At 35.1% G+C, this 14,435-nt stretch overlaps 1 protein-coding gene across 4 annotated transcripts in view; it reads right to left on the bottom strand.

Moving 5' to 3' along the window:
• Positions 1-14,435, bottom strand: part of ACER3 (alkaline ceramidase 3) — a 163,999-nt gene that overhangs the window by 92,298 nt on the left and 57,266 nt on the right. For 3 of the 4 annotated variants that reach the window (XM_025357607.1, XM_025357609.1, XM_025357610.1), the window contains exon 2: positions 6,013-6,123. The exons of the other annotated variant lie outside the window; for it this stretch is intronic. In XM_025357607.1, coding sequence (XP_025213392.1) covers positions 6,013-6,123 — 111 coding nt within the window. The remainder of the gene's footprint in view (positions 1-6,012; positions 6,124-14,435) is intronic. 4 annotated transcript variants of the gene reach the window in all.

The following is a 14,435-nucleotide window of genomic DNA, read 5'->3' as shown; positions in this document are numbered from 1 at the left end:
CCCAGCTACTCAGGAGGCTGAGGCAGGAGAACTGCTTGAACCCAGGAGGGAGAGGGTACGGTGAGCAAAGATTGTCTCACTGCACTACAGCCTGGGTGACAGAGTGAGACTGTGTCTAAAAAAAAGAAAAGAAAAGAAAAATTGTATTGGGGATATTAAACCTTTTCTTGTGATGTGTATTGCAAATAATTTTACCATGTGGCCTTTCGCTTTTGAGTTTGCTTATGCTATTTTTTGTCATACGAAAGTGGCTTTATTTTTTAATGCAATGTAAATGTTATATAACAAAAGTTTTTTTTTTTATTTTTACATAATTTGTCAACCTTTTCCTTTCTTATACTTGGATTTTGAATCACAGAAAGTCTTTCCCCAAAGATTCTTCCCCATGTAAGAATGCACACACGTTTTCTCCTAGTAGTTGTAAGACTTTTATTTTTACTTTTAGGCTTCTTATCAATTTAGAATTTATTCTTATGTATAACGCACATATCCAATTCTTTTCCTCAGCATCATTTATTAAAACACATCATATTTGCCCCAGTGACTAGAGATGCCATCTTTATTAATACTAAACCCCAATATAGGTTTGGGTCTATTTCTGCACTTTTTAAAAACTCCACTGTATGGTCTACTGGAATATCAGTGCTATACTATTCTAATCGTGCAGGTTTTACAGTTTGTTTTCATATCTGGTAGGGCTAGTAGCCCCCAAGGACTCTCCTAGTTTTTAGGGATTTCCTAGATATCCTTGCATGTTCATTTTTTCATATAGACTTTACTATCAACTTGTCTAATTCAAGGGGATAAAAAAGCTTATTGGTATTTTTATTTGGGTCATTTATGTTATTTTTTTCTTGGTACCACTGGTTTCTGTCCTATTTTGTTAATTTCTGCTTTTATCTTGATAATTTCCTCCTTTTAATGTTCATTTGGTTTACTTTGTTGTCTTGTTTAATTACCTTTTGAGTTGAACTTTAATTAAATTTTCTTCTTTCAAATTTTCTCTTTTATTTTCATTAAGTGTTTAAGTCTATGAAGTATCCTTGATGGCTGTTTGAAATAAATCCCCATAGATTCTGATACGCAGTTTTCATTGCAAATATATTTCAGAAATTCCATCATTCAGTTTCCATTTTCCCTTTTAACCAACAATTAATAGAAGAGTCTATAATTTCAAATAGAAGCCTTTTTCTAGTTTGATTTAGTTGTTGATTTCTAGTGTAGATGCACTGTGATCACAGAATGTTGTTTTAATATTTCTACTTCATGGACATTACTGTTTTCTTTGGGGTTTTTTTGGAATTTTTAAAATTTTATTTTTTAATTGACAAATAATTGTACGTATTCATGGAGTACATAGTAATGTTTTGATACATACAATGTATAGTGATCAGATTAGGGTAATTACTATATCCATCATGTTTTCTTTGTTTTTATGAACATTCTATGTGCACTCGAGAAGGGGGTGTAGTCTCTATTATCAGGATGTAACGTTCAGCATAAATCTTTAAGATCTGACTTATTAGTTGTGTTGCTTAGGTCTTTTAATATTGTTTTTGGTTTTTGGTTTTTTTGGTCACTTGACTTCTCTTGTACCAAGTGTGACATAAAATCTTCTATTATTTATTTGTTTTTATTTCTTCTTGTACCCCCCCACAATTTCTGCCATATAAAAGTGGTGGCTATATTATTTGTTACAGAGACATTAATAAGAGGCATTAATAATGCTTTTTGAAGGGAATTCTACTTTATATGATGTCAAACTTTTCTGAATCACTTTGTTTTAGGTGTATCTTTTGCATATAGCATAAACTTGGGTCTTGCTTTTGCTTTGTGAGCCAATTTGAAAATCTTTTTTTTTTTGAGACAGGGTCTCACTCTGTCACCCAGGCAGGAATGCAGTGGTGAAATCTTGGCTTACTGCAGCCATGACCTCCTAGGCTCAAGCAATCCTCTCACCTCAGCCTCCTGAGTAGCTGGGACTACAGGCATGTGCCACCATGCCTGACTAATTTTCTGTAGAGACAAGGGCTCACTATGTTGCCCAGGCTTGATGAAATGTATCTCTTTTTTTTATAGTTAAGTTAAACAACTCTATCATGTTGTTTTATTATAATTATCACGTTTTATTTTATATTTACCATCTTTCCCTAAGCAATGTGTCTTTTTTTCACTTTTTTTCTTTTTTCTTTCTTTTCTTTTCTTTTCTTTTTTTAAAGAGACAGGGTCTCACTATGATGTCCAGGCTAGTCTTGAATGCCTGGGTTCACTCAATCCACCTGCTTTGGCCTCCCAAAGTACTGAGATTACAGGCATGAGATACTGTGCCCGGCCCTTTTTCACTCTTTAAGATAAATTCTTTTGATATTTAGGAAAGGGGTGCGATACAGTTTGCTGTGTCCCCACCCAAATCTCATCCTGAATTGTAACTCACACAATTCCCATGTATCATGGGAGGAACCCGGTGGGAGGTGATTGAATTATGGGGGTGAGTCTTTCCCATGCTGTTCTCATGATAGTGAATAAGTCTCACAAGAGCTGATGGTTTTAGAAAATGGGAGTTTCCCTGCACAAGCTCTCTCTTTACCTGCCACCATCCATGTAAGAAGTGACTTGCTCCACCTTGCTTTCTGCCCTGACTGTAAGGTCATGATTCCCCAGCCATGTGGAACTGTAAGTCCAGTAAACCTGTTTTTCTTCCTAGTCTTGGGTATGTCTTTATCAGCAGCATGGAAACAAACTAATACAGGATGTTTTGTTGTTGCTTTAGGAATTATTTTTGCATTAAGCCTTTTTCAGTATTCTTATGACTGGATGGACATTCTAGTACAATGTGGCTGGTAGAACTTTCTGCAATAATGAAGATGTTCTATATCTGCACTGCCCAATATAGTAGTCACAAGCCATATGTGGGTATTGAGCACTTGAAATGTGGCTAGAGTGACAAAGGAACTGAATTTTACATTTTATTTAACTGTAATTAATTTAAATTGCAACATGTGACTAGCAGCTACTAAATTGAACAGTGCAGTAACAGTGGATTCATCAGGAAGGAGTCATGTGTACAGTATTCATGAGTATTTGCAGGTTTAAAACTGTTTTTCTATAACTAGAGCACCTGGAGAACAACCTGGTTGGAATATAAAATCCTTGGCTTATACTTCCTCTTCACTTTTTAGAAAATGCTGCTCCACTGGTATTTTCTTTGTATATTACTGATAACGTCTGATGCCAGTTTAATTTTTGGTCCTTTGTAAGTAATCAAGGCTTATTTTCAAGAGTTTTGAGAATAAGTTCATTTTTACAATCCAATAGTTTTACTAGGCTCTATCTCAAAATTGATCATTCTAAGTCAGTTTACCAGGCAAAATTGGACCTTTCAATATACATATTAAAGTCTTTTTTCATTTCCAGAAAGTTGTCTTGAATGATAATTTTAAACATAATTATGTTTCATTGGTTCCCCTCCATGTTACCTAGGGACTTCAATTATATGCACATTGGATCTTTTTTGCCTGTCTTCCATTTCAATCATTTTCTCTCTGACCTTTTTTATTTCTTTATCTCCTTTTGATTTTCTTGCTTATTTCTCTGACTTTCTACAACAGTCCTTATTAAATATTCAGTAGACTCTACTTTCCCTCAAGCACACTGTAATTTACTCTTAATTTCTTTATTAAGTTCAATGAATTCTAATTTTGTTTCGTCTTTTTTGAGGGGAGGAATGGAGTGATTTCTGTTATTAGTTTTTAAATTTTTGATTCATTTTGTTGTTTGAGGCTATTTAATTCAGTTAGGAGTATTGTATTACATCTTCCTTCTGTTTCATAGTTTGTTGTGGGGAAGAAATTCTATCAGCCAAATGGTTTTGATTCTCATTTTCTGTTTTCTTTTTACCCTAATTTTGTATGGAAATAGGCTGCATTTTGGGGGGTCTATTTTATAGAGAGAGTAAAGATTTTAAGTGGCTTACAAGATTCCTTACTCAAGACTGGCCACTTCGGTCAGAACAGTGAGGTTTCATATATATATACACACAAAACATGTAATATTTGGGGGAGCAGTGAAGGGAGAAGAGGTTGATGTGTTTTGTAACTCTTTGTTTTCAGTAGGATCTTAATTCCCCCCAACTTTCTTCTTTCCTTTCACTAACACATCTCCAAAGGGCACTTCCCCCTTTCTACTCATCTCTTTCCCAGAAGTGATGCCTTTCCAAAACTGCCACCTTAGGTCTGACACACTTTCAAGTCTTTTACCTTTAGACAGTACTGTGACCTAACAGATCTTAGACTGCTTTCATAGATTCTGCCTTTATTGTGAAGTTTTATCTTTCTATTGCTAATTTTGTCAGAATTAGGCCCTTGAGTCCTCTCTTCTCTTTTCCATATAGTTTTTCAAACATCTCCAAGTCTGAAACACTGAAAACAGTTCTGTTGGAATTTGGTGTTTATTTCTTATCTTAAAATAAATTGAAGTTCATAATATTCTTTCTCCTAGTAAGGCTGAAAGTGTGGGCTGCATGTAGTTTCATTTGTTTTCCTTATTAATCTGTATGTTTTTCTGGGAGAATAAGTGGACAAACTCTAACTTAGGAGGCTACCATTATCCTAGGGCAATTGGAAGTCCCTCAGGTCTTTTAATTCTTATTGTTGTTACAGAGTGTGATTTGTCCATGTTTTATGAACATTATGAAAACACCCCAGAAAAAAAGCAAAGGGATAAGTTTGTAGACAAGTCTTCCTTTTGAAGATAAATCAAGTAACTTTCTTAAAATACATATGAGCAACAGATTCTAAAATTAAAGTCTCTCATATCTAATAAATAATCTAAGGTAGAATCTGACATGATTCACTATAGCTTACAGTTTTGGGATAATTAGAAGTCCTTTCTGTAATGTGGAAATACTCACCATGAGCTAAAAAAAAAAAAAAAAAAAAGAAAGAGCCTTTAGAGAGTTATAAGAAAGAAATAGGGCCAGGCACAGCAGCACACACACCTATAATCCCAGCACTCTGGGAGGCCAGGGCAGGAGGGTTGCTTGATCTCAGGAGTTTGAGATTAGCCTGGGCAACATGGCAAAATCCTGTCTCTACAAAAAAATACAAAAATTAGCCAGGCATGATGGCATACGCCTGTGGTCCCAGCTACTTGGGAGGCTGAGGTAGGAGGATTGCTTATACCTGGGAGGTTGAGGCTGCAGTGAGCTGAGATTGTACCACTGCACACACACACACACACACAAAACAGAAAAGAAAATTAAAAAACGAAACTACTAGAAAGAATCCACTTTATTTGACATTTTTTATTTATTATGATGATGCAAGAACATGACAGAAGACAGAAGTGATTTCACTATGTTACGTCCTGGTATAGGTGATTTACCCATCCACCCAGTACTTATTGAAGAACACTAAACTGCCAGACAATGGGGACACAGAGATGATTAAGACATAGTCCACCACCTCACAGACAAGTAGAATATACGTAAGTCACAAAAGGTTGGATGGTATCCTTTCCAAAAAGTTGAAAACTATGCAAAACCATACTATGTATACTTTTAAGGATATATACATACATAGTATAAACATGAAAACATGAGAAAATGATAAGCATCAAATTCAAGATTGAGGTTCGCTCTTAGGGGATGGGCTGGGAGGCTGAGGGGCATATAATCAGGGAGGAATACAAAGGAGTTTCAATTTTATCTGTAGTAATTTCCTTAAAAAAGAAAAAGGTCTGAAACAAATATTATAAATTGTTAGGACCTGACAAAACTGGGTAGTAAGAAATGTGGGTATATTTGTTATATTATCTCTACTCTTTTTTATATGCTTAAAATATTTTGTAATTTCTAAAACATTTTAATCAAAATGTAGTTCAATCACTGGCAAAGTTTCTGGAGTTTTAACTAAGAAGTTCAGAATATATTCAAGTTATGTAACAACACAAAATTGAAAACTGCTTTTAGAAATGAATAAGAAAACTGGCCCATTTGAATAGTGTTATACTTACCTGTGAGTGCTAAATAAGAAGCAATGTACCGTTTTTCCAGACCGTCTCTAACACTCTGAATTGCACCGAACATTGGAGGTATAATCATGATCAGGTTACTCACTGTATTCCCTTTAAGAGAAAAACACAAGAAGACATTTAGGTTAATCAATAACACTTTAAATAAAGATACATTCATGTAGCCTTTAACAACAATTAAACAAGTAACTTCTCAGAAAGACATTGGGAAGATATTTTCAAGTTGCTGGAAAAAAAATTCTGTACTCACCAAAAATTTCTCACAATAATCCAAATAAAATAAAGACAAATGAAACTAAAAATTTTCCACCAGCAAACCCACTAAAGGAAATTCTAATTTCTAAAGGCAAGCAAGGAAAGGATCTCAGGAAGAACCTCAGAGATACAGCAAAAAATGAGTTGGGGAAGGCAGCCTATACCGATGCACTGAAATTGTGGTCCATGGATGCAGTATGACAAGATGAATACAGGATTGGCTTAATTTTGTTACTTGGAATAAAAAGGCAACAAATTGCAGTTTACATTTTGTATGTCTCTTTAACATTTCATTTTTCTAGTAATGTTTCAATTTCTAGTTTCTGTTTCTAGCAAAACATAGAAGGCTTAATTAATGGATCTTAATTTGATCTTTGCTCCTGTCTTCACAAAAACAAAGTGCAAACATGAATAGCAAAGGAATAGTAAAAACCCCAGTAGAAGATATAAGTAGATAAAATGGAGAAAGAAATGACTAAACAATATTTTATGAATTTGATTATGGGAAGAATAAAGTGGCACAATATTTTCCAAATTTCAAAAGAATGATTTTCAGCAGAGGTGCTAATGTCAAGACAAATAATCAATTAACTGAGAGGGCAGAAGAAAATCCATTTTCAGTCAAGGATTAAAAAAATACACTTACAACATATCTTTTCTCTGGAATCAACTGGAGAATGTAGTGAGTACAAACAAGGAAACTGACCATGAGAAAGGATGACACTAGAGCTAAGAAACATGGGCTGCAACGCAAGAGAGAAGTAAAGAAAAGGCTCAAGACTACAAAAGGACCAGAGACCACACAGTCTGTCCAAACTGTGGCAGGAGAACCAAGAACTGCAGGAGAACCAAGAACTGCAGGAAAGAAATTTCCAAGAAGAAAAGGAAGAAAAGGATAGACAATTTGATAAGTTAAAAAATTTGGGGAAAAAATGCCAGTGGGCATTTGACAGAAGTGTTGGAAAAATTGTACTATAACTCATTCAACCAGTCCTCCATGACTGTAAAAATTCGGGTTATTTCCCATTCTTACTATTACATGCAATATTGCAAAGAATAACTGTATATATTTACAAGTGCAGGTAATATTGCAATGAATAACCATATATATTTACAAGTGCAGGTATATCTGTAAAACAGATACACAAAAATGAAACTGCCAAGTCAAGAAATAAACACATTTATTGGCCCAAAAAGTAGTAAAAGAAAACGTGGACCCATCGTTCTTTCTTTTACAATGAATAAGGATGGGTATAATTTTATGTTCTTTTGTATTTATTTTCCTATGAAATGTATTTCATGCCCTTTGCCAGTTTTTCCATTGGTCTTTCCTTTTTCTATAAGAAGGGATAATTAATATTAACCCTATGTACTTGCTGCGGACAAATTTTTGGTGTTTTTTTTTTTTTTTTTTTTTTTTTGACAGAGCTTTCCTCTGTTGCCTTCCTCTGTTGCCCAGGCTGGAGTGCAGTGGTGTGATCTCAGCTCACTGCAACCTCCACCTCCTGGGTTTGAGAGATTCTCGTGTCTCAGCCTACTGAGTAGCTGGGAACACAGGTGCATGCCATCATGCCCAGCTAATTTTTGCATTTTTAGTAGTCTACACAGAAAGAAATGTTACCATAGAGTACACTATCTGGCTTAGCAGTGCACATTATTTACATAGCCATATTGATATTATTGATGTTACATCCTAACTACTTATTTAGTAAAAAAATTATGCTCTGACTTTATTGAGAAAATATAGTGGGGAGAGCAGGGATGGTATAAAAAAGTGAAATCCCCAACCACCAAAACTAGAAGACAATAGACAATATCTTAAATTTACAGATCCAGAAAATAGGACTATAAGCAAGTTATTTAGAAATGTTGAGCCAAATTAATTAAAAAAAAAAAAAAAGCTGGCCAGGGCAGTGGCTCACACTTGTAATCTTAGCACTTTGGGAGATCAAGGTGGGAGGATCGCTTGAGCCCAGGAGTTCTAGAGCAACCTGGGCAACACAGTGAGACCCATCTCTAAATAAATAAATAAATAAATAAAATAAATGTTAACAAAGTTATTGTCAGACTTCTGTTTCCACACAAGATGAAGAAACAAGAACCAGATTTATCCTCTTACCTGAAATAAGCAGAAGACAGGAGAAGAGGGAAGGGGAGGGGAGATAAAATATATGAAACAACTTGGCAGGCTCCCTGATGAGGAAACAAAACAGGGAGTTCAGGAAGACCAAGGTGACTAGATTTCACAGGAGACAGTATATGAGAGACAACTTCAGAGACAAAGAACTCAGGAAATCTATAAAGGGCCCCCTAACCATTCAGCAGAAGACTGACTAGCAGATGTGTATAAGCAAACCAGTCGAAGCCAGGAAAGAATCATGGTGAAAATATTAGAAGGAACAGTACCAGGTGTTCACACATAGCCAGTACACACATGGCCAGAAACAGTGCCTATTTCCACAAGCCGAAATAGTAAAATCTGCATCTCCCTGGGCATTGGATAAAGAAATAAAGAAGGCCTGGCCTCAGTAATACGGAATAGCTAGTACTAGACTGAACCCTGTTCCACACGCACCTAACAAATCACAAAAACAAAATCCAAAAGGATCAAACTGTTTCCAAGTAGTTTCACTGAAATCCAGAACAAAAATTCAAGACTATAGTAATACAAAAATTATTCAGCACCTAACAAAGTTTAAAAAAGCATGCTGTCTGGTATTCAATCAAAGATTACCAGGCATACAAAAAAAGCAAGAAACACAATCCATGAGGAAAATAATCAATTGGAACCAACCCAGAACACATGTTAGAATTAGCAGACAAGGACTAAAACAGATCATATGAAAGGCTAGAAAATGCAAACTAATCTACAGAGACAGAAAGCAGATCAGTGGTTGCTGGGGGAGAAATGGTAGAACAGTTCAATGCAGAAGGAGGGCTTAAATAAAACTTGAAGGTGAAGGATATGTTACTATGTTGTTTGTGATGGTTTCACAGGTATAAGCCAATGTCAAATTTTAATTTGTACACTTTAAATATGTGCAGTCTGTTTTGTATCTCAATTATATCTCAAGTATACCTCAATAAAGTTGGGGTTTTGCTTTTAATTTTGCTTCTAGGCAGTAGAACTGGACAGTGGGAAGCAAAGAAGGGTTGGGAAAGAGCACTGCCTTCTGCTTTTGCTAAAGTTATTTAGCATTATCTAGATTTTTAATCTATTTTTTAAATATATTGCTTTGATAAAATAAAAATTAATACAGAAACGATTTAGGAGAGGGAGTAAGATCGTTAGGAATAGTGTCGTAGATGTAATAAGATTTGAGCTAGACCCTGAAAGGAGAGAGAGGAACAAAAATATGCTGAGTCTATTAAGTATCAGGCACTGAACTTTATATTTTACATGTGCTATCTTACTTGCTTCTCACAACCAATCTTGTGAAGTATTATTGTCCCTATTAAAAATAAACAGTAAAAGCAGGTTAAGAAATTATACAGTTTACAGATATACAATTCCAAGTTCTCACAATAAGCAAATGGTGGCGGCAAGATTTTATTCCAGGTCTGTTTGTCCTTATAGTCAATGTTCCTCTCACTAGGTGTACTAGCACAATGTTCCCACAGAGGGTGCTTATTAATTACAAGGTTTTAAAAATTATATCAACGAGTATTTTATTCAGAATGTACTAAATGAATTCCAAACTGTACAAAGAATAAAGTAATTTGCCTAGGTGGAGTATGAAAATGTAAGGTGGGGAGCCAGACAGATCGAGAGTTATATATCCAAACAGCAGTTATCAATAGTTTTAAGTAAACCTGTAGGAGATGTTGAATATTTTACCATTCAGGAGTGCCCTGAGATTCAAACTAATGAAAATCTTTAATGATGACTAAGATAAAGCAATGGAAGCATATCCAAATGTACAGATAGTATTAAATTTAGCTGAAATGTCAATAGTATAGAAGTCAGTAATACATTTCAAATTACCTGGAGGCAGGGAGCGGAAGAGGGTCTTACAAACTATATGAAACTAATTTAAGGACAATGTACAAGTTTTACAAATTAGAATGAGGAATTTCAGACCACAAATATAGGCTTGTTACAGAGTAAGGACAAGCCTGACAGAAAGTTTCAAAGACAGAAAGATGACAGTAGGCTATTCTGGGAGGAAAATCTCAATATACTACACTTCAAAGTAGTATTCAGAGGTAAAAATGGAAACAGCTAAATAGTAGTCATCCTACTTTTCTCTGCTTTAATTCAGCTTCTCCTTGGGATGCTTATCTATTTGTGGCACCCTAAAAAAACAGAAATACTAAAGCATTCAGAGTAGAGACTCATAGAAAGGCATAATATACTAAATAAACAAAACACAACATATAAGGAATGGAATGACTGCTATCTTCAAATATCTGAAGGATTCCTGGGTCAGACTGACAATCTGAACATGTAACTGCAGTTTTGGTGTTACAGATACAATTTACAATAGCATCAAAATACATCACATATCTAGCAATAAATCTGACAAAGATGTATAAAACATAACACTAATAAAACTCCCAAATGGTTTGGGGTACAAATTGAAAAGCTGATTCTAAACTTTATATGAAATACAAAAGGCCAAGAAGAGCCAAGACAATCTTGAGTAACAACAAACCTGGAATATTTACATTACTAGATATCAAGGCCTACTAACAAGGTTAAATAGAACAGGTAAGATTATAAGAATATACTAACATTTACAGTCACCTGATTTATGACAAACATAACCCTGAAGTGTATTAGGGAAAGGACTGTCTTTTCAATACAGGATACTGGATCAACTGCATATTTATATAGGAAAAAAATTAATCTGGATCCCAGGTTCACACTCCTTACACAAAAATAAATTCCAGATGGGAGCTCCTCTGAACCCATTCTGGTTCAAGGGCTGCCCAATTCGATAAACAATTAAAAATTTGTTTTAATTAAAAACAAATTCCAAATGTACTATAGATCTAAATGTAAAAGGTAAAACAATAAAATTTTCAGAAAAAAATATGGGAGAACATCTTTATCACCTTGGAGAGGCAATCATTTTTTTTAAATAGGACATGAAAAGGATTAACCACAAAGGCAAAAAATTGATAAATCAGGTAAGACTGTAAAGTCAGGAAGAAAGAATAAAAGGTTACTTTAAAAAAGCTGATTTAAAGAATAATAGATATGTAATTGCTTTGTAAATAAGCAATTTAGCTTATATGGCTATATGTGTTAGCTAATTTAATTTTACTAAGCAAAATAATGCATATAAAATGATCATGGACTTAAAACTTTTGGTAAAAATAAAATGGTTTCAGCCCAGGCATTGTGGATCATGGCTATAATCCCAGCACTTTGGAAAGCCAAGGTGGGAGGACTGCTTGAGCCCAGGAGTTCAACATCAGCCTGGGCAACATAAGGAGAACCTGTCTCTACAAAAAAATGTTTAAAAATTAGCCAGGCATAGTGGCACTTGCCCATGGTCCTAGCCGCTCAGAAGACTGAGGTGGGAGGATCACTTGAGCCTGGGAGGTTGAGGCTTCAGTGAGCCATGATCACATCACTGCACTCCAGCCTGGGTGACAGAGCAAGACTCTGTCTGTAAAAAAAAAAAAAAAAAGGTTTAAGTCAGAGTTCAATCAGAAAAGATAAACCAGAGTAATTTCAATAGAGAATTATTAACTTGTAAGAGTAAGGAGAGACAGGCTAGTCACAAGTAAAGAAAACGTTACAGAATAAAGGAATAGTAGATGTAAGGATCAGCCACTACCCCTTGAAGGCTGAGATAGAGCATTAAAAAAGAGGTCTCCCCAAGACTGAGATGCAGATCTTGTTGGAGAAGGCATGACCATGGTTCACTGAATAGCCGAGAAGTTGCTGTGATGCTATACCCACAGAGCTTGCTGAAAATCTACTGTTCAGAACTTGTCAGAAATCTGCTCTTTAGGGTGCCAGCTAAAGCTAATCACATAGAGCAGGGAGGTAGGTGGGCAGGGAAAGCTACTGACCACTAGGTGCTGCTGACTGCCACGTTCTGCAATAGCCTGGCACCAGAAGTTGACCAAGCTTTAAGAGCTGGGCACTGGGGAAGCCTCAGCACTGTAGAAGCCAGAAGCTATTAAGCCACTTGGACTAGTAGAGCTGGCGCCAGAGAAGTCGCCAAGCCACCACACCAGAACCAAGAAAGAAAATCTCTTCTTGCAATGTCTCTCTAGCGCCCTCTACTGACAAAATTTAACATCCAGCCAGCTGTCAAAGGAAAATATTCAAAGGGCTCAGGTCCATTTTCACCAATCATGCAATGAACGATGAACTCAGAGCTAAGAAGTAATAAGTTGATAACTACCACAATTATAAAACTATGTTTTCATCAATCATGACTTGGCAAAACTATAGTTGGTGAGGGTTCCCTAACCAAGAAATTAAGAATAAACGTTTAAGGAGGTTAAATAATGAATTTCCCCCCTTTTTCCCATATTTTCTACAATGTGGCTATGTTGTCTTTATAATTGAAAACTAAAGTATTAAAAAGATGAATGACAGAAAATAAAATTACTTCTACTAAGAGTTTAATTGGGTTTGAGGTTAACTGCTTCCAGAAAATTCAATTAAAAGTTTCTGTTCTGGAAATAAAAATGAGATATTCATTCATACATCACACAATAGTGTACCAAAATATTTTTAAAACTTTTTTTCTACAGGGAAAGTCTTATTTTGATATAGATTTAGAGTTTTGAAAACCATGATATTTTTATACCCCCAAACACATTCTCCTTATAATATAAATTACAGGCAAGACTGACAACGTTATAGTAATTTCACGATTTCTTAATAGGTAAGTTTATCTTTTGGCGAGGTAAACGGAAACTCAAATATCAAAAATATGAGAAAAAGTTCAGGGAAAAGCACAATGTGCAAAAGGGTACAATTTAAGAGAATTGTGAATGAAGATACGGTAGGAAGGTGTTTTCTCATAGGACAGTAGGTGGAGCCAGTGTGCTCCACAAGCTAAACGGTTTTCCAACATTTGGCTGAATACATAAAGCCCTGAGGTGACTGGATAAACAATTGAGAGCTCAGTTGTATTTACAACTGTAAAACCATCACCCAGAGCTAAAGATAAAAAAATAAAAGCATTAAAATCTAGTGAAGCTGAAAAAGTGATCTATATTGCTTCATTGCCACTGTGAAAAGCTCTCCTTGCACTGTCAGCAAATTAGCTAGATGAAGGCTATAACTGGTTTGAGCCTGAAAGCAACCCAGCACTTTTCCCCAATGCAAGTTCATTTTGCCAAATATTTCACTGATTATGCAGATGTTCAAATAATGTTAAACATTCCCAGAGCTTCACAGACTTCAGAGCTGGAAGTAGATAGGGAGATCATCTAAATTCATCTCCACAATTTAGAGTAGGCATCATTGTGTTCCTATCTACTACCACCTTCTAGCTGTGTGAACTTAGCCAACTTATTTATGCTTAAGCCTTAGTTTCCTAATCAGCAAAATGGGTAAGAACAATTATATTTAAATTATTTAAATAATTGAATATGATAAAAACAATAAATATGACCAAATAACACATATAAAGATTATTTGATATGAGAAAGATCCATAGAATATTATATAGGAACTTCCACAATCTTGCTGTTAAGAATATCTATATATCGAACCTGCACATGTACTCTTGAATTTAAAATAAAAGTTGAAAAAAAAAAAAACCACATAACTTATGATATAAATAAAAAGTAAAAAACAAACGAAAATAGGTGCAACCTGGGAATCGTGTTGGTACTTGCACCAGCTCAAGAACACTTATCACAAGGGAGAAGGTTTGCCTTCTAATCCAGGCCAGTAACAAGGAAAGTTATAGGGAACTCTGGTTCACGCTAAGCTTAAAGAAAAAAATAATAATAACAACCATCATACAAATGTATATTACAGTACAAGGGACTCCTTCCAGTAGCTTTAAATTTAGATATCAGAAGAAAAAAAAAAAAACAGGAAACCAAGTGTGTCTTACTTTAAAAAATGATAAACACAAATGTAATTCAATTTGACAAACATTTATTAAGTATTTTCTACAGGCAAGGCGCTAAGTTGGGAGCTAGAAGAAAAATTAACAAGTGAATAA

Source organism: Theropithecus gelada, chromosome 14, assembly GCF_003255815.1.
Source record: "Theropithecus gelada isolate Dixy chromosome 14, Tgel_1.0, whole genome shotgun sequence".
NCBI lineage: Eukaryota > Metazoa > Chordata > Mammalia > Primates > Cercopithecidae > Theropithecus > Theropithecus gelada.
The sequence above is the reverse complement of the archived record's forward strand: the minus strand, read 5'-3'. Positions and strand labels throughout refer to the sequence as shown.